The sequence below is a fragment of the Haliotis cracherodii genome, unplaced genomic scaffold, assembly GCF_022045235.1.
Source record: "Haliotis cracherodii isolate W230 unplaced genomic scaffold, xgHalCrac1.p SCAF_17, whole genome shotgun sequence".
Classification (NCBI taxonomy): domain Eukaryota; kingdom Metazoa; phylum Mollusca; class Gastropoda; order Lepetellida; family Haliotidae; genus Haliotis; species Haliotis cracherodii.
This window is the reverse complement of record NW_027266272.1, coordinates 18,900,763-18,926,409: the sequence shown is the minus strand read 5'-3', so window position 1 is coordinate 18,926,409 and position 25,647 is coordinate 18,900,763. Positions and strand designations below refer to the sequence as shown.

Here is a 25,647-nt window from a genome sequence, read left to right as displayed (position 1 = left end):
CTTCGGCGTGACGAGCAAACGCTTTAACCATGAACTTGGTTATCCTTGGGCATAGAAGGGTTACCACGGTGATATGATGGTCTTTTGTGGGAGCTCTATCTCGGCCTTCTCTTAATAATCGCGTCTGGACCAGAACAAACCAGTGGTTGATTGGACGATGACCGATCGTCACGGGGACACGATGGTACGCAGTTATCGAACACAGTGTCAGTCAGATCGACATGGTAGCGTGTTCTTTTTTCATCAAGCATGGGGTACTAATGGAGACCATCGTGGGTTACTGGTACATTTCTGAATTCTAAATTCCAATTGGGAGAAAAAACGTGAGTTACTTGGACAATTCTGTTCAATTCTGAGACAAACGTGGAACATTTATGTCCCTATTTGCCCCGGAAATGCCATGGGGAAACAGGCATGGGTATACTGGATCCCTATTATACCTCTGAACCCCTAAGGGGAGACAAGCATGTCCTGGAGACTTGTAGCCTCGCAGGTGAGGTGAGGTGAAATGGGGTTTAACGTCGCGTCCAAGATTATTGCACTTATATAGCGACGTGCAAGTACGTGTGTGTGTTTGTGTGGCTGCTTGTACTAGTCCGGACTGATGCCGATTTATAGTGCTAGCTCACTGAGATACCATGCCGCAGTTTAACATGAATACCCCACTCAGACACAGTATACTGACTCCGAGCCGACCAGTCCTTGTTTTAGCCCCTTAATGCCGAGTGCCAGACAGGGTAACAACAAGTACCATCTTGTAACGTCTTTTGATATGACGCGGTCGGGGATCGAACCCCAGACCTTCCGCTCTCCGGGCGGACTGTAGCCTCGGAACCCCTAAGGGGAGACAAGCATGCACTGGATACTTGTAGCCCCGGAACCCCTCAGGGGACACAAGCAATGGTTTACCTGGGGACATGGTTTACCTGGGGAAACTGGTTCATGTGTGAATTAGACACATTGCCTCGGAATCCCCAAGGGGAGACAATCGTGGGATACCGGGATCGAGTCAGCCCTAGAATCCCTTTAGGAACGACAAGCATCATTCGATTATCCAGTGTAGTATATATCCATTCTAAAAAAAATAATCAGTCCAATAAAATCAGACTCATGAGCGAGAGATATTTTGTGCTAAGTTAGTGATTTGAGAAATGGAAACGATGACGTCACTTCCTTAACGAAGCTATAATGACGGATGGGGCCAGTGTATTTATCATATCATAATGGAGATATAATACACTCTGATCGAGGATAGAGAAGCATGGAGGTACTGGCGATATATCCCGTCCAAGAGACCCAATTGGTCCTCCTGATTGCTTTCTATAGTAGGGCAATTCGCTGTGCAGAGTTCCGTGGCTTGGGCACGTCGGTAACCAGTGATTGTGAGTACCCCCAATTATGTTTCTAGGTGCTCGTGGGTTTCACCAAAGTGGTAAACGTCTGAATCCTGCATCACTTCGGGCTTTCCTCCCACATTAAGCGGACACCACCGTGATGTAACTTGAATACAGTTCAAAGCAGTGTAAACCCAACCCACGCATTTTCTGTTATTCATTCACTCATTTTCTATAGCAGTATGTACATGTGGAATACTTCGTTATTTCATACCGGCGACCTTTAGAATACGTATATTAAAAGATCTGGTGTAGAATAGGTCTTCAGCAACCCATGCTTGCCGTAAAAGGCGACTATACTTGTCGTATGAGGCGACTAACAGGATCGGGTGATCAGGCTCACTGACTTGGTTGATGCATGTCATCGTATCCCAATTGCGTGGATCGATGCTCATGAAGTCAATCACTGGACTGTCTGGTCTAGACACGATTATTTACAGACCGCCGTCATATAGCTGGAATATTGCTGAGTGCGGCGCTAAGCAAGAGACAAACACACAAACAAAAACATAGCTAAAATACTGGTGATGCCACATAGCCTCCTTGGTGGTCCGGAGTCCATGCCCCCTTGGTGGTCCGGAGTCCAAGCCCTCTTGGTAGGCCGGAGTCCAAGCCCCCTTGGTGGTCCGGAGTACAAGCCCCCTTAGTGGTCCGGAGTCCAAGCCCTCTTGGTAGACCGGAGTCTAAGCCCCCTTGGTAGTCCTGAGTACAAGCCCCCTTGGTGGTCCGGAGTCCAAGCCCCCTTGGTAGGCCGGAGTCCATGCCCCCTTGGTGGTCCGGAGTACAAGCCCCCTTGGTGGTCCGGAGTCCAAGCCCTCTTGGTGGTCCGGAGTCCAAGCCCTCTTGGTAGACCGGAGTCTAAGCCCCCTTGGTAGTCCTGAGTACAAGCCCCCTTGGTGGTCCGAAGTCCAAGCCCCCTTGGTAGGCCGGAGTCCATGCCCCCTTGGTGGTCCGGAGTACAAGCCCCCTTGGTGGTCCGGAGTCCAAGCCCTCTTGGTGGTCCGGAGTATAAGCCCCCTTGGTGGTCCGGAGTCCAAGCCCTCTTGGTAGGCAGGAGAACAAGCCCCCTTGGTAGGCCGGAGTCCAAGCCCCCTTGTTGGTCCGGAGTTCAAGCCCCCTTGGTAGGCCCGAGTCCAAGCCATCTTGGTAGGCCGGAGTCCAAGCCCCCTTGGTAGGCCCGAGTCCAAGCCCTCTTGGTGGTCCGGAGTCCAAGCCCTCTTGGTAGGCCAGAGTCCAATCCCTCTTGTTAGTTCGGAGTCTAAGTCCTCTTGTTAGTTCGGAGTCTAAGTCCACTTGGTCGGCCAGAGTCCAAGCCCTCTTGGTAGGCCGGTGTCCAAGCCCCCTTGGTAGGCCGGAGTCCAAGCCTCCTTGGTGGTCCGGAGACCTAGCTCCCTTGGTCGTCCGGAGTCCAAGCCATCTTGGTAGGCCGGAGTCCAAGCCCCCTTGTTGGTCCGGAGACCAAGCCATCTTGGTAGGCCGGAGTCCAAGCCCCCTTTGTGGTCCGGAGTACAAGCCCTCTTGGTAGTCCGGAGTACAAGCCCCCTTGTTGGTCCGGAGACCAAGCCATCTTGGTAGGCCGGAGTCCAAGCCTCCTTGGTGGTCCGGAGTCCTAGCCCTCTTGGTATTCCAGAGAACAAGCCCCCTTGGTGGTCCGGAGTACAAGCCCTCTTGGTAGGCCAGAGTCAAGCCCTCTTGGTAGGCCGGAGTACAAGCCCTCTTGGTGGTCCGGAGTCCTAGCCCTCTTGGTATTCCGGAGTCCAAGCCCTCTTGGTACGACGGATTCCGCCAAGCCGGATGCCGCAGGATCCTGGATGTCAGATCAATCAAATATTTAGCCCGAAGCTTATGAGCACGCGTATACTAACAGTCCTAGAAATATAGTTATCTTATTTACAAATATATATCTACAAAATGATTAAAATCAAATCCAAATGGAGCCCAGGACAGTGCTTAATCATTCTAGACTTGAGTTGGACTCCTTTTTTAATATATTCTCTTGAGTCTGGGAGACAGACGAGAGCATGCATGGCCATGCATTCTATGTGAAATCCCAGTCTAATTTACTTGTACCAGTTGTGTACACTGAATGAATCAGGAGTTCTCAAATCGGATACCATGACACATTAAGTGGCATGCCGGATGCCTAGAGAGAGGGGTTGGCACCTTCATGCAGGTCATCGTACTCCAACGGTTTGTTTGGCTGCAATCATTTAACTTGAATATTGCTAACTGCGTTGTAAAACAACATTCATCCAACATCTCTAGGTTTCATCATAACGCCGCTTTAAACATGATTTCAGATATCTCAGCGTGGGAGGAAACAACATAAATGTTACATAAAAAAACCAAAAAACTTACTCGTGGCTTGAGGTATCCCAATGCATGTGCTTTATGTCGTCTGGGGGGTGGTCGGGTAGCCTAGTGGTTAAAGCGTTCGCTCGTCACGCCGAAGACCCGGGTTTGATTCCCGACATGGGTACAATGTGTGAAGCCCATTTCTGGTGTCCCCCGCCGTGATATTGCTGGAATATTGCTAAAAGCGGCGTAAAACCATACTCACTCACTTATGTCGTCTGGTGTGAATTATCTACGATATCATATCTCCCAAACCACTTCATCCATCGCCCGTATCAATAAAAGTCGAACTTCCTATCACCGAAGTTGTCGGATTTCAGTAATTATTAAACACATTCTATGATGGCATAAACCATTGAAAATTGCACGCTAAACTTGTGTATTTCCGGACGACACTTCCGCATTTCGGCGTCTGACATTTCAATTCAAACGCTGCTAATTTGCTTTCTCTGTTGAGGAGATTTGCTACGAGTGTGGAAATGTCATCGCCGGTCCGATATATATAACGCCAACTGTTGATGTCAGTTTTGAATCCCGAGCTCTGTGACCCCTGACCTCTGAGAGTATCAATTCCTGGAAGATATCGACTGGGATTGTTTGTGGAAGGGTATATCGCCGTTATAACGAGGGCGAGCGGTGCCATTATTAGCATACGCCACGTGCTTTCTGTTTACGTTTGCAGAAGTCGTCTGCATATCGTCTGGGGGAAACTTGTGACAAGCCGGGCTAGGAAGGGGCGGAGGAAAGTTTGGTACTTCAACAAGGCAACGAGGGTCGCGAAACTCCCAGCGTTCAGGATGAAGGTTCGTATGTGTTTGGTAAACCGTTTCATCTCATTTCCGATATCAAAGTAACTTTTCATGTGACATAAAGAGTGTTTCGAGACCTTCAGTCCACGTTGCCATTTCGACATGGCCTGCTCCAGCTTCGATGAAATTTAATCCGACTGTCCTAGACGTATAGATTCTGAGCAGACGTGCAATGTTTCGAGACCTAGTAGTCGTGTGTGTAATGAGGTCTATTGCATGTAACGTGACCTGTCCATGACGCCTTACAACTGCGGTATTTTGATTTTAAAGGACGTTGTGTCAGCAGACGACAGCACGACCATTCAGTGCAAAGTGAAGGATTCCGAAAGTCCAGAAAGAAGTCCCGGATCCAAGCTGGAGAGTTGTGACACTCCTCCTGAGGATATCGATACAAAGGAGAAGGCCCAAGATCCACCCAAATCAGAAGCTAGTCCACCCGTGGAAAAGGATAAAGTAAGAATGCAGACTAAGTACCATAGGTTTTTACACCAGTCGTCAGTCGATTCAGTCCATGCAGAAAAACATTGCTTTGTTGTGGGAGAGTGGAATCTTGCAAGGGAGGGGTGGGGGATTCCTTTCACAACTGACATTGCAACGATTCATCAATGTAGCATGTAGCTTTCCCGAGACAGCAGGTTGAAAAATATACTGATTCATTTGTGGGTGGGTATGTGGTTTTTCGGATTTGACAATTTTACTCTTGATTTAGGTATGATTTATACACGTTTGTGCCGCAACAGATTATTCACATTCAGGTGCAAAGTCAGACAAAGAAGAACGTTATAAATCAATTGTGAGTGGCACTATGTTGACAGTATATTTCATCCATGTAGAGGCCCAAGACAACAATTTGTGACAAATACTGACACATTTGTACACCATAACACGACCCCAAACCAAATTAGGTCACATATACGATTAGGAAATGCTGTCATTACTGTTTGTGGTTTCGCAGCATTGAAATGACAAGACAGTATGGTAAGGCTCTCATTTAATTGATCTGACATGCAATAATAAATCATTATATTGATCTTTTCTTCAGTGTAAGAAATGGTGTATAGTATATCTTTGATGTGTCTCGTCTGTAAGAATGTATTCCGAATTAAAATTACACCTTTAATTGGCACAATAAGACAACCTTGTGATGTCGCACCTTTGTGAGACATCTTCATGAGTGACTTATTGTTTGGAGTGTATCACTTGAGGAGTCCTTTCCAGTAACGGTTTCACTCTGGATGGGCTTGACATTGTTGGGAGTCTGCTAATCTGCTATCATAGGTGTGTAATCTGGTTATGCACTGTTTACGTAGAAGATTTTATTACAGAACAGGTGGGGGAGTGAACGGTATGAGAATTAACCCCTACACTGCCATCACATTGTCAGTGTTGACTACCTTGAACCTTCATCCAGGGATGTAGAGTGTCAGTAGTTGTTAAGAGTATAGCAGCAATGTTAGTTCTTGATAAGATGAGATACACCTGTTTTATATGATGAGAACTTAATGATAAGCTAGCCTCAGCATGCTCCAAAAGGGTTACTTTCATATATATATAAATATGGCCATTCCATGGGACCATGGATACAATGTTTGAACTATTAAGAATGAGAATGAGTATCTGTATTGAAGAGAATTCTCTTTATTGCCTTATATAAATGATAACATGTTCTACTTTTAGTATTTATTGCATGTAATATGAAGTGTGGTATATGAAAATATGTAGCATCTGTATGACTGTATATTGGAGGCAAGTAAGTATATATTTACCATATTGTCAAATATTATCAGGGATTGGAATCTGGACAATAATTTATAAATAGCATAGTACAATCTGTTTGCTTAATTGATAAGTTTATTCCATATGTTGTCTGTTATTTGATTTTAAAGGTGAGTAGGAACTATGTTATCACTGTTATCCCTTTGCTCAAACAGTTTTGTGGGGGAGATGGAATCAGGCTCTGTCCGTCCGCCATGTTTGGTTTCCGGAACAGAACACATAAGCTGTTCAAAATTTTGTCATGAACTTTGTATACACATCAAGCATGTACTGAACTGAAGCTTTTGCTATTCAATATTTTGTTTTCATTTTTTTGCATTTTCAAGGCATCAAGTTGGACTCTGGTTCAAATGAGTGTAGGGTTCATTTCCAGAGTGGTTTCATAAGTGGTCAAATATTTATTTGTGAAACTTTATATCAGGTAAGTGCTGATATGGTTCATTTACCATTCAGGAGTTTGACAAATCTTTTCTCCTTTTTTATTTCATTTCCAAGGCAACGATTTGGCCTTGGGTTCTGATGAGTGAAGGGTTCATTTACATTTTTGTCCCATTCGGTAACATATTTGTTGGTCATCCCAGGTGACATGGTTTATTGTGTGACATTGTTCCCTGATAAAATGGAGTGTTTGCTCATACTATTAGTCATTGTGAATACACAAGGCCATTTAGAAAGTGGTCATATGTAACAAATGTTATATTTGGGATAACACTTTTTTAGTAAAGTACAGATTCTCAGACTTTTGTTACATTTGACCACTTTCTAAATGGCATTGTGTATTCATAGCTTTCGACCATGGGAGCCGTGTCAATTTATACTTGTCAGAGGGGTACACACAGTACGTGATCTAGACTACCATTTGGCGGACTTTCATTTTTGTGGAAGCCTCGGTGGCTGAGTGGGTTAGATAGCTGACTTTGCTGGCGATTAGGTGCCTCACTCTGGCAGGTGTGGGTTTGAATTCCAGACGGGACTCAACCCCAAAAAGTATGAAAATCTGTACTTTACTAAGAAAGTGTTGTCCAAAATATAAAATTTGTTATATGAGTCATTGGTTTGTCTGGTCTAGACCTGATTATTTTCAGGCCACTGAAATTTTGCTGGAATATTTCTGGTAGCACCTTGTTGCAAACAAATATATCTAAACAGGTGGGGGATATACGCATGATATAGATGACTTCGTCTTCTTGTTGCAGTTAGCTCACCTGAACTGAATGTCAACTGACTATTGGAATGATAAGTAATAAGTAGTTTGAAGTTGGTTCAAGGCATAAAAAGTGGCTTGTTGTTTTGTAAGTTGTAGAAAATGTTCCAAAAATAGTGACTATGATGCATGATATCCATACACGCCGGCTGACCGACCTTTTTCTTTACAAGATGCAGAGCTACACATATTTGTGTAAAATACCCACCAAAAACTGTTCAAGGTGAGGTGAGGTGAAATTGGGTTTAACGTTGCGTCCAAGATTATTGCACTTATATAGCGACGTGCATGCACGTTTGTGTGGCTGCTTGTGCTAGTCCGGACTGATGCCGATTTATAGTGCTAGCCCACTGAGATATCATGCCGCAGTTTAACATGAATACCCCACTCAGACACAGTATACTGACTCCGAGCTGACCAGTCCTTGTTTTAGCCCCTTAATGCCGAGTGCCAGACAGGGTAACAACAAGTACCATCTTTTAACGTCTTTTGGTATGACGCGGCCGGGGATCGAACCCCGGACCTTCCGCTCTCCGGGCGGATGCTCTACCACTAGGCCATGGAGGCGGTCCAAAACTATTCAAAACCCAATTACTTTCAATTAACTTGCGTACAGAAATGCATGCATGAAATGGGAAACTCAATTGTTTGAAAACACCACGTGTAAATACCCAATGAAGCTTTGTCAGGATGTGTACATCAGAGCTAATTTCCGAAACACAATTACGAGTTAATATACATCTAAAACATTATTTCATTTTTTTTGGAAATCACAAAATGTTAACTCATTTTGGGAAAAACACAATAGATAAGTGAAAAAATATAGGTTACCCAATGGAAAATGTAATAACCCAAATAAAATCGAAACCTTCGAGTAGAAACTCAATTGCTAAAAATAAATTCAGGAGCTCTGAAGATGTCAAGAGGGGTGGATATTCCAAATACTGATTGCATGGCTAGTGTTGAATCCCGGGTTCACAAAAATCGTTTTTCACTGCAGAACATGACAGTCTGAGTTTTGGTGTTAGCTGGGTGCTGATACTTTTCAGTGTTAAAATAAATGGTTTTCGACTTCTTCGATTAACTTCATTATTTGTGTGATGGTAAGACCAGGGCCTCTTGTAGCGCTACAATGATCGTAAGCCTATGTTAAAGTATGGGACTTACAGTCATATTTTAATGTAGCACATATCCGAAAAGAAAGGTACTTAATTAATGCTTTTGTGTACCTTTTGTTGGATCCCTGATGATCCCAATGACACCAAACCTTTGTTAATTATAAAACTCATTCCATTTTGTCAGGACTCGCCCAGATTTGGAAAGTAGCTGAAAAATATAAAAATAATTTTGAAAATCCAAATGAAACCGCCAGGCAAAAGAATACAAGGATACACTTGAAAATTAGATTTAACTCAAATATTACAACCGTTATCGAAATGTTACAAGGCTGAAAACAGTCACCAAATCACTGCAATCTAAAGGTCCAAACCACTGTTATGACACCCTTATCAAATACATCACAATCAAATAATTATTTCTTGTTAGTTTCATTTTTAGCCACCATCAAACATGGGTGTTTACTTTCTTTCGGCAAGCAGTTGTGTGTATCATACAGTGAGACAAAACCCTTCAAATTTGAGGAAATAAGTCCTATTTATTAAGTAGCATTGACTCATTTTTACAGAACACTCCTTGTCAGTCTGTCCTCCGTGAAATTCTACCACATGTCATGCTGACCTCGGCATAGCTGACTGTCCAGAGATTTATGACTTGCGGAGTTGTCTCTCCGTATTTTCATAATAATATGTTAAACAGCTGTACTGAGAGAGGAAGAGATTCCAGATAGTGTAGATAGGAGACGTGTGATACCGTATGATAAAAACATTAACCCTTTGAGTACCGTGTGTTTTTGTGATAAGTAGAGTTTTAGACAGCTGAAATGTGGAGTCTTAATGATAAATATGTACTTTTGAATATTATTTCCTTCGATGTTAATGGTTACTTTCTTGTATTGAAATCAAGGACTAGATTCTGTCAAGATACAGCAGACGGAATATCAGTGAGGACAGTTCACTAAGGGCTGAATATGGTGCGAAGAGTATAACAATTCATCGAAAGTCTGTTGTATTGGGATACTCGGTGCGATGATAAGATAATTACGTCGGTAGATCATGTATCGATACAAAACGATGCAACTATATACAAGGGTGACATGTGACAAGGGACTTTGTTCGCAATATGCCTCTGTCTATCCAGCAGTGAATGGGTACCTGGTCAGATGAGATCGTAATGTGACTGTAAACTGTGCCTCACAGGCAGTTTGTGTTTCATACTCCCCAGGGATCTGAGATTTTATCGAAAAAATACGTTGTCCCAGAATATTGTTGAAATCATTTGCTTGCATATGTTGAAAAAAAAGAAGTTGTTTGCCACAAGACTTACATTGATTGATGGAAGGTGTTTAAAAAAATATAAGTATATTGGCTCAGTTACAATAAGAAAAATATATATCTGGTTTTGCTGCTATAGCTGAAAAATGTATCCCCCCCAAAATCAAATCAGAGACTCCCCCCTCCCGCAAATATAGATATCAAATGGCCAATCCCTGACAGTCCAAACTGTCCCAGATTAAATTAATTGACAAATACTATGGGTGCACACACACTTTCCAGCCAACTTCCATGTCATTCTGCGTTGTCTCAAATGTGCGTTTGTTGTCATGTGACAAGGGGAGAGAAAACCTCCATCTCCCCCAGTGCCCCCTCTCCAACATGGCATCACATTGTTCGGGGCAGCTTTGCAATCAATCAAACCACAGTTCATCACTAGGATAACACATGTTGATTAGCCAATGAGCTTGAAGTAATATGACACATGAATAGTGAGATCGACCAATGAATTAAACCTGTCAATTTTTACGAGAACCTCAGAGGTTTCAATGAATGTTTTAATGTTACATTCTTTTCCTCTTCATTGTTCCAGTGTCAGTAAAATATAAGACACCTTTGCAGATCTATAATATTAATGATATAGAAATAAAATTAATAACATCAACTGGTAATTTGGAAATTTGAAGATTTATCAATATTATTAACCTCTGAGGAGTCTTGTCTCGCAGATCCAAAAGAATAAATTGAAAAAGGAATCAAACCCAAGTCTAGAATGATTTGGCAAGTCTAGATTTAGATCCTGAAATGAAGCATTGTTCTGGGCTCCATTTGGATTTTATTTTTTGCTTTGTACATATATATTCTTAAATAAGATTTCTTTATTTCTCTGAAGACACCTAGTTAAATGCCTGTTGTGCATCCAGTTCTTTGTAATGGCATCCACATATTGCTGAAAGTAAAGCTTATCATGCTTACTATAGATCTGATTACTCTGACAGAGACATTGAAAAGTACTGTTACTTTGGCCGGCATGTTTATAGCCCTGTTTAGTGAAGTGGGGTGTATCAAATGAGTGACTTACGAGGACAAGGTGATGTGTGAGTATCAGTAGTACAATAAGTTGGTGTGTGAGGTTTCTAATGCTGTACTTCTTCTCTGAGGCTCAGCTCCCAGCGGTATGGCCACCCGAGGGATTGGCAGATGTTTCTAGCAGTTGCTTCAGTGCAGTTGTAATTATTTTCTGATTGTTTTTGTCACAATCAGTTCCTGTGAAGGCAAATGGCATGTGTCTATTCAATGAGCTAGTTAGAATTTCACATTCCTTGGCCTGTTGAAGTGGATTGATGCCTTGAGGTATCGAGTAACAGGGATTTAATCTGTGTCTGCCACAGTGTATCTTTAGTATGATGACTTTCTATGTGGCTTGTGAAACAGTGTTACATAGTGTACTCTTTACGACTGTTGCTTGTGAAACAGTGTTACATAGTGTATTCTTTATGACTAGCTTGGGACACAGTGTTACATAGTGTATTCTTTATGACTAGCTTGGGACACAGTGTTACATAGTGTATTCTTTATGACTGTACCTTGGGACACAGTGTTACATTGAGTACTCTTTATGACTGTTGCTTGTGAAACAGTTGTACATAGTGTATTATTTATGAATGTAGCTTGGGACACAGTGTTACCCAGTGTAATCTTTATGACTTTCTGTGTACTTGTGACACAGTGTTACATAGTGTAATCTTTATGACTTTCTATGTACTGGGGACACAGTGTTACATAGTGTACTCTTTATGACTTTCTGTGTACTTGTGACACAGTGTTACACAGTGTACTCTTTATGACTTTCTGTGTACTTGTGACACAGTGTTACACAGTGTACTCTTTATGACTTTCTGTGTACTTGTGACACAGTGTTACACAGTGTACTCTTTATGACTTTCTGTGTACTTGTGACACAGTGTTACACAGTGTACTCTTTATGACTTTCTGTGTACTTGTGACACAGTGTTACATAGTGTACTCTATGACTTTCAATGTACTTGTGACACAATGTTACATCGTGTAATCTTTCTCACTTTCTGTGTACTTGTGACACAGTGTTACACAGTGTACTCTTTATGACTTTCTGTGTAGCTTGTGAAACAGTGTTACATAATGTAATCTTTATGACTTTCTGTGTACTTGGGACACAGTGTTACATAGTATACTCTGTGATTTGCCGTGTACTTGTGACACAGTGTTACATAGTGTACTCTATGACTTTCAATGTACTTGTGACACAATGTTACATCGTGTAATCTTTCTGACTTTCTGTGTACTTGTGACACAGTGTTACACAGTGTACTCTTTATGACTTTCTGTGTAGCTTGTGAAACAGTGTTACATAATGTAATCTTTATGACTTTCTGTGTACTTGGGACACAGTGTTACATAGTATACTCTGTGACTTGCCGTGTACTTGTGACACAGTGTTACATAGTGTACTCTATGACTTTCTGTGTACTTGTGACACAGTGTTACATAGTGTAATCTGTATGACTTTCCGTGTAGCTTGTGAAACAGTGTTACACAGTGTACTCTTTATGACTTTCTGTGTACTTGTGACACAGTATTATTCAGTGTACTCTATGACTTTCTGTGTACTTGGGACACAGTGTTACATAGTGTACTCTTTATGACATTCTGTGTAGCTTGTGACACAGTGTTACAAAGTGTGCTCTCTATGACTTTCTGTGTACTTGTGACACAGTGTTACAACCTTCACCTTTTAAAGAGAAAACCTGAACTTTTCCCTCTTTTTTCTTAGATAGTTGACATAGGCACTTGAATCCTCTCTATTCAACTCTTTTTGATTGTGTAACTGGGGCTTCAGGAGGGACTTTCAAGGACCTTTTTTCACCACTGAAATAGAACTATGTTTTAAATGTAATTGTGTCACTTTTGTAATGTAGGTACAACTAATGCAATAGTCTTTTGATAGTTTCATGACAACTTGTTCCGTCATCCCACAGATGACATCCTTACCTTGTCAGCTTGCTGACGTGGTTAACCTCTTTGGTCATGTGGACAAGGTGTCCGTCCTCGGATCAGAAGTATGGCCAATACTGATTTCCTTGCAATTTTGTATGATGACACACAATAAACCAAGTCACTGAACGTGACCACCCAATCAACCAAGTCACTGAACATGACCACCCAATCAACCAAGTCACTAAACCGTGGGAGATATTGGTTGACCATATTTAGGAAATCGACCATTTGACCACACATGGTGTGACTGCACCAGGCCTGAACCTGTTTGTTTCTGTTGAAGTGTCTCACCAACTAGTCTGTCCTCAGACAGTTGCGAACATACGAATTCACTCTGTTACATGTTGATTCCCCAATTGAAACAATATGTTAATCTTGAAATCTGTGTGTAAAAGAACTTAGTGTAAAACCAACAAACAACCAACAAGTGGTATACAATCAACAAATGTATTACAAAAGCTAACTAGGTTCGCAAATCAGCACAAACTCCTGCACAGCAATTATGATGGCAGTAAACAATAGAGTGGTAGTACAATATTGAATGGCAATAAATAATTTGATGGACGTGGTCAGTATCAAATACACAAATACAGTGGTGAATAGCAAAAGTAAGTGACAATGATATATGTTCACCCCGCAGCAAAAGTGGTCAAGATGGGCTATGTAGGGAATCAGGGAGGATGAGCGATCCTCACATGAAAGCTGGTTTCAAAGCGATATAAATTTGTGTGAGTGGGAGACCAAATGTGCGAGAGATGTGTAAACTCGCGACTGTCCCCTTGCATTCAGTCCCAACACGTTTCCAGAACACCACATAATATTCCATACCAGTCCACAGTATACTTGAAGTTTTCACACCACACTAGTAACTATAGATATTGTAACTTCCTGACAACTGCTTACATTGACTGGTACTACATTCATGATGACTAATCACTGCCCAAATACAATGCAATGACCGATTCTCAACAGAAACAATGTAACACACTTACCATCATTGTTAAACAATAAGATACACTGCCAGAACCATTGCATTGAACAATACGACAATGAAACTCCTTTACCTCTTGATCTATTATTGAAGAGGACAACATTTCTAGTTGCATGGGGGGCGGTCGGGTAGCCTAGTGGTTAAAGCGTTGGCTCGTCACGTCGAAGACCCGGGTTCAATTCCCGACATGGGTACAATGTGTGAAGCCCATTTCTGGTGTCCCCCGCCGTGATATTGCTGGAATATTGCTAAAAGCCGCGTAAAACTCACTCACTCACTCACTCACTCTAGGTGCATGGAGAATCACTTTCTCATGTTTGATGTAATGGACAGTTTCCTACCCTCAGAATGACATACTGATTTTTATATAGCCTACAATGAAGGAAATATCTATTAATAGGGGTACATTATGTCAGCCTCTCCTAATAATAGCTTGAGGAATGTCAAAGAGTGGTACAAGATATTTATTCAGGTGACAGACAGACGAAGATTTGAACATGTCTGGAAATCAGCTTGCATGACACTTACTTCCTCCTTAACCCTTACAGTGTCAAGAGCTAGAGCTGTAATATTACAGGTGGTAATCTGGGCCATATCACCATACTGAGGTCACAATGCAGACCTCCAAATAAGCTGCAAATATGCAAAATAAAATTAAGTTTCTTGCATACAAATACTCATGAAAAGTGTCAAACCCCGATAGTAAGACAACACTGTAACTAACTGTCAAATTTGGCCTTTCAGATTTTTAGTTATGGATTGAACTCCACTTCTGTGAATAATACACAAAAGTGCTATGTTGTCGTAGTTTCGACTTCGACATGTTCAACAGTGTTAATGGGACATGTTAATTAATTAATTAAATTACGCATTTATATAGCGCTACTTATCCAGACAACTGCCTGCTCAAGAGCGCTCAGTTGTATGCTCTTTTGAAGAAGATGGTCTTGAGTTTTGATCTAAAGGTGTTGACATCTTCAGATCCCCTGACATCTTTTGGCAGTGCATTCCATAGACTTGCACCTGCTTTTCGGAAGGTTCTGTCGCCATATGTTGTTCTGCTGGTTGGTGGAACAGCAAGCTGTAGTGACACACTGGAGGCAGCATATGTAACATATGCACATATGTCACCTGGAGCAGCCTTTTAAGCAGAGTTATTGCCTATATAGGCCTGCTCACCGGTTTAATAATACCCAATAGACTGGCCTTAGGTAGTTGAAGTATACTACTCAAATGAAGTTTAAGAACACCCAATTTTTTTATACGGCTATAATTTATAGTCTTGACAGATTAACTATAGCCATATGAAAAAATTGTTCTTTAACTTCTTTTAAGTACCGTATATGACCGCGTATAAGCCGAATTTTGAGGACCAGAAAAAAGATTCTGTAGAAAGGGGTCGGCTTATCCACGGGATACACTTTCATGATAGTATTTTTCAGATCGTGATCTGTCAGAAACATCGCCTGAATGACGGTCCGATAGATCACAACTTCCTGAAAGTTTGGAAGTTGCCACGACTAGAGCCATTATTGTTATAAATTATCAATAAAGTTATTATTATACACCAATGTTGTCATTATTAAAAAAATGTTATGCATGTTACTACTTCCGATAATAAGTTTTCAATTGAATGTTCAAAGTTTATCGTTCTTCGTAAACTCCACAATCTTACTTACTTACTTACTTACTTTGGAGATTTAACGTGCGCTTTCCGACTGATGCGTATTTCGCACACGGGCCCGGCCAGGCCATTTAATGTGTTTCCGAAAGGGGCGAGGGTGGTCTGTGCAACCCAAGAGGGGGCTTTAGGGGTTGCTTATATAGAATTTGGGAATTTTGAGATTTGGAATAGATGCTGATGGGGTTGGGGAGGAGAACTAAGGGAGCTGGGTATGGTGGATGATTGTTTGTTTATGTGATTTTGATTTGGTAGGTTATTATGGTTTTAGATGCGTTTTATTAGTTCCGTTTTTATTAAGAATACGCCTAAGGCCTTGAAGTTTTCTAGTTTATTTTGTGGGTTTAGTATTGCTTCTAGAGTGAGAGCCTTGTTTAGATTGAGGGTGGTTTGTAATGCGGTTCGATGTGTTAGGTAGTGTGTGCAGTGGATGAGTGCGTGTTCTGGGGTTTCTGGTTGTTTGCAGTGTGGGCAGTTACCTGTAGTGTGTTTTTTAAATTTTTTTAGGTGGTTATTTAGGTTGGTGTGTCCTGTTTGGAGTTTAGTGATTACTCTGTCGATTTTTTTTGATGGATGGAGAATTTTTGGTTTGGTTAGTGGTTTGCTGAGCACTCTTTTGATTTTGCTATTTGAGTTTAGATATAGGTTATGCCATTTTTTTGTGATTTTTTGTTTGTTTACACTTTTAATTTCTGATTTTGAGATGGGTAAGTTTAAGCTTATTTCTGGGATTTTAAGGGATAGTTTAGCTGCTTTATCGGCGTTTTCATTACCGTATATTCCTACGTGGGCGGGTATCCACAAGAAGGTTATTTGTTTGCCTGCTTTTGTTAGGTCGTTGGAGCTTTTAAGTATTTGATTTATTAATTTAGGTCGGTTTTTGGTATTTTTGTTTTGGAGGGCTTGTAGTCCACTTAGGGAGACTCCACAATCTTTACATGTAACAATATATGTAATTCACAGCTATAATATATAATCCCCAAATGAAATCGCCAATACATATGTTTTGCAAAGTTTATAAATTGATAGTGAACAAGTGTCTACCTTTATTGAAAGAGGCAAATAAACAACTGTATCGGCGAGTTATTCCGTTCGCCATTTGCTATCAGCTGTTTCCTGTGACGTCACAAACGGTGACCACTGTGATTGCTTCCTGTTGTTTAAAAAGCAACACGGTACACAAGGAAATGAGCATTGATAATAACGGGCTGATTGGTATTGTCATGTTGTTTACACAAACATTTTCAAGTTGTGGGTGCTTAGCAATCGTGTTGGGAGTAGGGGCTTAATTCCTTTGTTTTCGAGAGATTAGTTTAATAAACTGGAGAAGCCTGTGAGTAAATGATGGTCATTCAATGTGTTCATAGTGTGATAGTTTATTTAATTCAATTGGATTAACATACAATAGTGGTGTAAAGGGGGTTATAAATGTTGGTATATTTTTACTGACTGAAAAAGCAGCTAAACTATCCCTCAAAATCCAAGAAATAAGCTTAAACTTACCCATCTCAAAATCAGAAATTAAAAGTGTAAACAAGCAAAAAATCACAAAAAAATGGCACAACCTATATCTAAACTCAAATAGCCAAATCGAAAAAGTGCTCAGCAAACCACTAACCAAACCAAAAATTCTCCATCCATCAAAAAAAATCGACAGAGTAATCACTAAACTCCAAACAGGACACACCAACCTAAATAACCGGCTAAAAAAAATAAAAAAACACACTACAGGTAACTGCCCACACTGCCAACAACCAGAAACCCCAGTACACGCACTCATCCACTGCACACACTACCTAACACATCAAACCGCATTACAAACCACCCTCAATCTAAACAAGGCTCTCAGTCTAGAAGCAATACTAAACCCACAAAATAAACTAGAAAACTTCAAGGCCTTAGGCGTATTCTTAATAAAAACGGAACTAACAAAAACGCGTCTAAAAACACAATAACCTACGCAATCAAAATTACATAAACAAACAAACATCCACCATACCCAGCTCCCTTAGTTCTCCTCCCCAACCCCATCGGCATCTATTCCAAATCTCAAAATTCCCAAATTCTATATAAGCAATCCCTAAACCCCCCTCTTGGGTTGCACAGACCACTTTCGCCCCTTTCGGAAACATTAAATGGCCTGGCCGGGCCCGTGTGCGAAATACGCATCAGTCGGAAAGTGCACGTTAAATCTCCAAAGTAAGTAAGTACTGACTGACACTCTCATCATGAGTTTGAAACGAAAACGCCATGCTTACGATGCTGAATTCAAACTGCGAGTCTTCGCTCTAGCTGATATATTTTCTCATGGGTTCATAATTCTATATACACCGATTCACAAAATGGCGCTTCGTTGTTGATGGCAACATATAACGATCATTATGAGATTAAAAAACCCCACGAGAAACAGCTTCCCACATTATGAAAGTGAATGACTGGTTTGTTAAATCTTTATTAGAAATAATAATGACTTTTTCAATATAATTACAACGTTTTTCATCTTATATTTTTGAATATCTGCGAGTACCGGCACATGTCTTGCAGTCGGACTTCGCAGTGTTTTTTGCCTGGTTCGGCTTATCTGCGGGTCATATCATTTTCTTTCGTATTTCAATGGTCAAGTTAACACCTCGGCTTATTTACGGGGTCGGCTTATCCGCGGTCATATACGGTAGTATATATTGAATACCTAAAGAAAAATGTCAAACCAAATCAGAATGCTAAGGTGACTGAAACCAGTAACGGGATCGGGTGGTTAGGCTAACAGACTTGGTTGATGCACGTCATCGTATCCCAATTGCGTAGATCGATGCTCATGATATCAATCACTGGATTGTCTGGTCCAGGCTCTAGAGGCGACTAATTGGATTGGGTGGTCAGGCTCACAGACTTGGTTGATGCACGTCATCATATCCCAGTTGAATAGATCGATGCTCATGATATCAATCACTGGATTGTCTGGTCAAGGCTCTATTATTTACAGACTGCCATCATATAGCTCGAATATTGCTGAGTGGGGGGTTAAACAACAAACAAACAAAGAAAACTGGAGCACTGCAACAGGTCTGATAATGAGGTCTGATTTTAATGAGATTGTTAGGATACTGCAATTGGTTGATGAAGTTTTTACTGAAACTCGTGTGTACCAGGTAGTATGAGATTATCCTGTGACTGTTAACTCATAGGCTGCTTGGGTTGTATACTCGCAAGGGAGATGAAAATTACATTTGTTATGAGCAGTGCATTTGGAACATGTGCACAAAGCCTTTGTAACACTATGCCTGTTTTAAATCTCTGTCCAAGTGTGGGAGTTTGGATTGTCATAACACTATAATAATCCTGAGTTGAAGGTAGGGGATACAATATTTCTTATCACTAAGAGAGGGAAATATGAAAGTCGTATCACTACAGTTATTGTAAGTATGCATTGCAAATTTAGGAACTTGCCTGTAACAAAGATTACATTGTAGGAATGTGTTTTTCTTCCAAGAGAATTCAGGCTCGTAATTTTACATGAAAAAAATATCTGGTTTTGTAGCTAATGCCTAATATTGATTCAAAATCCGAGGACCCCCCCCATGGATATGCTATTACAAGGTGTCTTCTTTCTGATATTAAATGTTGTAAACAGCTGAAAATGGAAATAAAAGTCATTCCAGTTGTCAAGAAGAGCTTTAATGAGTTCTATAGTGTGCTTTCTGAGTTAAATATTGTAAATAAATGCAGAAAGTGACATCTATGAATGTCCTGTTGGGTCGTTAAGGCCATTGCCGGATGTTATACCAAGGTTGTAGATAAACGATCTGATTTTGTGTTGTGAATGAACCTATATCTGGTGATAACCACGTATTATACTCTACTGGAAGTGTGGATATACCCAAGTGAAACTGGTAAGTACATACAGGGCTATAACAGGTCGTATATCACCTGGACGTACCAGGTTGTGAGGTGCAGTGGTATAGATATGGCTAGATCATGTCCTACGCTGTAGCTGACACTTGTCATTTCGGAATGAGGGTAGGTTTATTTATGTGTTCATAAGCCTATACAGTTTTCCATTTTGACAAAGTTATTCTATAATTGCATCATGAGAATTTAATTCATGAATGGCTTGATGGTTGTGCCTTCTCTGTAATAGTGAGTATGCCCGGTGTATATATCTATTACTGCTCTAGCTGCTATTGTTTATTGCTGTGAGGCATTCAGACTGATCAGTTTCTTATGTGGTAACATGATAGTTGTTTCCATCAGAACACTGAGATGAGACTGAGCTTGTTAATTGTAAGTAGTCTGAGATGAAAGGACATTTCTCGTGTGTGGGGGTCACAAGCAAGGTGAGGTGGGGTTCGACGGCGTGTGGCCATAAGTAGTTTAGCTGTGGATAGTAGGCCGATTTGTGAGGTACACATTTTCCAGCTCGGAGTTGTGTCCCTTAGTGTGCTTGAGCTTCATGGTTGTGGGTTGAAGTAACAGATTCGCCGTGATTAAGTGGAAAACATATTAAACACTCACTCACTCACTCACTCACTCACTCACTCACTCACTCACTCACTCACTCACTCACTCACTCACTCATACACTCACCCACCAACTCACTCACTCACTCACTCACTCACTCACTCACTCACTCACTGGGCCGGTCAGGTAGCCTTGTGGTTAAAGCGTTTGCTCGTCATGCCGGGTACGATGCCCATTTTTGGTGTCCCCCGCCATGATATTGCTGGAATATTGCTAAAAGCAGCGTAGTATCAAACTCACTTACTCAAATGCTATGTTAATATGGTAAGGCTAGTCGATCTGTTTCATCGGGGTACGAGGGCCATAGCGTGGCCTAGTGGTTAGAGTGTTCACTCGTTAGCTGAAGGTCCGGTTTTGATTTCAACATTTGGGAAGCCCTTGCTGAATCAAATGGAAACAGTAGCTTTTTATACTAGTACTAGTACAATAGCTTGTATAGTAGTGCAGGGGTGAAAACAGTAGCTTGTATAGTAGTGCAGGGGTGAAAACAGTAGCTTGTATAGCAGTGCAGGGGTGAAAACAATAGCTTGTATAGTAGTGCAGGGGTGAAAACAGTAGCTTGTATAGTAGTGCAGGGGTGAAAACAGTAGCTTGTATAGTAGTGCAGGGGTGAAAACAATAGCTTGTATAGCAGTGCAGGGGTGAAAACAGTAGCTTGTATAGTAGTGCAGGGGTGAAAACAATAGCTTGTATAGCAGTGCAGGGGTGAAAACAATAGCTTGTATAGTAGTGCAGGGGTGAAAACAATAGCTTAATTATATTAATGCAGGGGTGGAAACAGTAGCTTGTATAGTAGTGCAGGGGTGAAAACAATAGCTTGTATAGCAGTGCAGGGGTGAAAACAATAGCTTGTATAGTAATGCAGGGGTGAAAACAATAGCTTGTATAGCAGTGCAGGGGTGAAAACAATAGCTTGTATAGTAGTGCAGGGGTGAAAACAATAGCTTAATTATATTAATGCAGGGGTGGAAACAGTAGCTTGTATAGTCGATAGTAGTGCAGGGGTGAAAACAATAGCTTGTATAGCAGTGCAGGGGTGAAAACAATAGCTTGTATAGCAGTGCAGGGGTGAAAACAGTAGCTTGTATAGTAGTGCAGGGGTGAAAACAATAGCTTGTATAGCAGTGCAGGGGTGAAAACAGTAGCTTGTATAGCAGTGCAGGGGTGAAAACAATAGCTTGTATAGCAGTGCAGGGGTGAAAACAGTAGCTTGTATAGTAGTGCAGGGGTGAAAACAATAGCTTAATTATATTAATGCAGGGGTGGAAACAGTAGCTTGTATAGTCGATAGTAGTGCAGGGGTGAAAACAATAGCTTGTATAGCAGTGCAGGGGTGAAAACAATAGCTTGTATAGCAGTGCAGGGGTGAAAACAGTAGCTTGTATAGTAGTGCAGGGGTGAAAACAATAGCTTGTATAGCAGTGCAGGGGTGAAAACAGTAGCTTGTATAGTAGTGCAGGGGTGAAAACAATAGCTTAATTATATTAATGCAGGGGTGGAAACAATAGCTTGTATAGCAGTGCAGGGGTGAAAACAATAGCTTGTATAGCAGTGCAGGGGTGAAAACAGTAGCTTGTATAGTAGTGCAGGGGTGAAAACAATAGCTTAATTATATTAATGCAGGGGTGGAAACAGTAGCTTGTATAGTAGTGCAGGGGTGAAAACAATAGCTTGTATAGCAGTGCAGGGGTGAAAACAATAGCTTTTACAGTGATGCAGGGGTGAAAACAATAGCTTGTATAGCAGTGCAGGGGTGAAAACAATAGCTTGTATAGCAGTGCAGGGGTGAAAACAATAGCTTGTATAGTAGTGCAGGGGTGAAAACAGTAGCTTGTAAAGCAGTGCAGGGGTGAAAACAGTAGCTTGTATAGTAGTGCAGGGGGTGCAAACAATAGCTTGTATAGCAATGCAGGGGTGAAAACAGTAGCTTGTATAGCAGTGCAGGGGTGAAAACAATAGCTTGTATAGCAATGCAGGGGTGAAAACAATAGCTTGTATAGCAGTGCAGGGGTGAAAACAGTAGCTTGTATAGCAGTGCAGGGATGAAAACAATAGCTTGTATAGCAGTGCAGGGGTGAAAACAGTAGCTTGTATAGCAGTGCAGGGGTGAAAACAATAGCTTGTATAGTAGTGCAGGGGGTGCAAACAATAGCTTTTATAGTAATGCAGAGGTGCAAACAATAGCTTTTATAGTAGTGCAGGGGGTGCAAACAATAGCTTTTATAGTAATGCAGTTGTGAAAACAATAGCTTTTATAGTAATGCAGGGGTGAAAACAGTAGCTTTTATAGTAATGCAGTTGTGAAAACAATAGCTTTTATAGTAATGCAGGGGTGCAAACAATAGCTTTTATAGTAATGCAGGGGTGCAAACAGTAGCTTTTACAGTAATGCAGGGAGGTGCAAACAATAGCTTTTATAGTAATGCAGGGGTGAAAAAAGTAGCTTTTATAGTAATGCAGGGGTGAAAACAATAGCTTTTATAGTAATGCAGGGGTGCAAACAATAGCTTTTATAGTAATGCAGGGGTGAAAACAATAGCTTTTACAGGAATGCAGGGAGGTGCAAACAATAGCTTTTATAGTAATGCAGGGAGGTGCAAACAATAGCTTTTATAGTAGTGCAGGGAGGTGCAAACAATAGCTTTTATAGTAGTGCAGAGGTGCAAACAGTAGCTTATAGTAGTGGTGGAGGCTGAAACAGAACCGCTTTTATGGAAGTGCAAGACGTGCAAACTAAATGGTTTTATGGCTGCTTGATAGTAATGCAGGGTGTGCCAACAAAATAGTTTTTCCTTCGCATGACAGGACTGATGTGCAGTGCCTAGCATCAAACAAACATTTTATTATGCAGATCATATGGCAGGACTTGCTTATCCTTTTTTTGAACACTTAGAGTCATCACTGATTTTCAGCGATCCATTCATATAATTTTCAACTCTGTTTTGTATTTTACTCCAATGAAATCGTGGGGTGCTAACAGAACAGCTTTTTATATCAGTTCAGGGGTATTATTTTAACACTGCATTCCTTTGCATGTCACTGTGAAGAGACGTCTCCATGGATGTTTCTGTAGTACTTGACATGTTTGTGACTTTTGTGAATCTCATTGTGTTGCTGGAAAATATGTCAATCTGCGTAATGGGGTTTAAATGATATGTGGGCTCACCAGCACAGGTCGCGTGACTGTGAAACTGTTCATATATACAGTAGCGTGAGCGCGTTTGAGTTAACAAGCACTTGGGCCATCATGTCACGCCATGTCAGTTTTGTCATAGCATGTCACATTGATGAGGGAGGAAGGCCTGAAGTGATGAATGTCTTAGACATTTGCCACATTGGCAAAATCAACGTGCAATTTTATGGTGCTGACAAACCTAGAAACATAACCAGGATGAACTGGGATTCAAACCCACAGTAGACCCGTGAAGATCTGGGTTAAAATAGGTGTTCAGCAACCCATGCTTGCCCTAACAGGCTACTATGCTTGTCATAAGAGGTGACTAATGGGACCTGGTGGTCAGGCTCACTGACTTAACCGGTTGATGCATGTCATCGTATCCCAGTTGCATGGATCATGCTCATGACATCAATCACTGGATTTTCAGGTCTAGACTCGATTATTTACAGACTGTCGTCATAAAGCTTGAATATTGCTGAGTGTGTCGTTAAACAACAAACAAACAAACATTTCAAACCCACAGTCATAGGTTTCTGGCACACTGCAACTCAGCACATGGATTTGCAGAGCCTTAGACAACTGGATCACCATGCCGCCATATTTATAGTAATATAAGGGTATCGTACATATTAGTTCTAAATTGTTTATTTTGGATATAATTTTCTAGTTCATTGTGGATAAAAATACTTTAATACATAGGTAATAAAAACATTTCCCACGAGTAATGAATGAAACCCAAATACCCACCTTAGCGCCCAGTGCCCAGATATTAAATGAAGCCTGTTTTGTGATTGGTATCATTATAGTTGTGCTGTCATGGATAGTTTATGTTGAAGGATATAGCATTAGGAAACCTGTATCTGATAATCTTTTTAGCCATAAATCATGCTAGTTAACTTCCGAAAGTAATGGGTAAAACAGGTTGGGAAGACACACGTTGCAAATTGAGCATTAGTTTATCAGACTTGGGGGCAAAAGCAAGGAGCTGGCTGTTGAATTATTTTCTCTTAACTGTTTTAAAAGCCTGAAATGTTTTAATATGTTTCCTGTTTATGTTAGTATCTCTTCATCATCATCATCATCATCATCATCATCATCATCATTATTATTTTCTTTAACAAATGTTGACATACAGTGACAAAAAGAGAAGCAATTGTAAAACAAATAAAAATATTTGTATTTCTATTGATTGTGTTAATTAGTCTTTAGTGAACGCATTAAATGTAATCAATGATTGATATGATCCTGTTAAATACTTTTCGATGACAAATATAGAATATTTATCCTTTCTTGACATTCATGCACAAGTAGATTGTTAACATGGTGCTTGGAACAACATTCTGTCTCATACTTCTGAGGTAGCATCCATTGCGTGAAGACCTACCTGTGGGGACCTGGAGTAGGCCCCAGCTCTCAAGTAGGAAACAGGGGACTAATTGGATCATGGGGTCAGACTTGTTGACTTTGATTGTGTGCCATCTTGGGACGGTTTACCTGATCAGAGTCAATTATTTACAGGGTACCATAATAGAGGCGAAATATTGCTGACCATGCATAGAAGAAAGAAACAAAGAATCTTGATAATGTTGAATTGTTTGATGATACGCTGTTTCCACAAAGTGACAATATTCAAGAGAAATGATTATGTGTAGGTTAGCGCCCTCCTCAAGGGGCTCGAGGGTTGAAGTCCATATCGTCTGCAGAAAGAGGCGCAAACCCAGGTTTGCTCCCCTCTCGTCTGAATCTAATTGTCCCAACACGGCGAGTTGCGCTTGCTGGGGTTGTTATGAATAATTACCACCAGCCAAAACAATAACACCTGATATTCCCCCTACACAGGGAGAAGGGATATATTTCTCTGACAGAATGGGCTATCTCACTGTCAAGTATATGATAAAGTTGTATATCACGTCAGCGTAACACCATATGCATGACATGCACGTATTGTATTTCTGAAATATCTGTCATATGTGTATTGGCTTGAAGTGGGTGGAATTGAGAGGGGGCTGTGTTTTATTATAATTTTGTGATTAAATATTTGGTGACGTTACTCAATATCAGTTGGATGATAAGAAAAGACTTGGTTTGTGTTTGTCCTTGTGTATAAGGTTACAAGACGGTGGGAGATAGTAAACGTTGTTTGTTTTCCTATCAGCAAGCCAGAAAACTGTTTGAATAATGGAAGTGACATGCTACACCCAAGGTTGCTGGGAGGAGAATATTTTGTTATTCTTCAGTTTTCATCGTCTTCTCAATTCTCATTGATAAAAGACTTAAACTATGATTTAAGTTTAGCTGTGTGGATATTTTAAGAC

General features: G+C 41.0%; 1 protein-coding gene across 7 annotated transcripts in view; it reads left to right on the top strand.

Annotated features, from left to right (window-relative positions):
- The first annotated feature begins 4,358 nt into the window (after nucleotides 1-4,358).
- LOC139464938 (RNA-binding motif, single-stranded-interacting protein 3-like) overlaps nucleotides 4,359-25,647 on the top strand; it is a 331,624-nt gene continuing 310,335 nt past the window's right edge. For 6 of the 7 annotated variants that reach the window (XM_071246548.1, XM_071246547.1, XM_071246542.1 and 3 more), the window contains exon 1: nucleotides 4,778-5,011. In XM_071246548.1, coding sequence (XP_071102649.1) covers nucleotides 4,793-5,011 — 219 coding nt within the window. In that variant the 5' untranslated portion in view covers nucleotides 4,778-4,792. Of the gene's footprint in view, nucleotides 4,553-4,777; nucleotides 5,012-25,647 lie in introns of those variants that run through there. The other variant, XM_071246549.1, reaches the window with a different exon arrangement.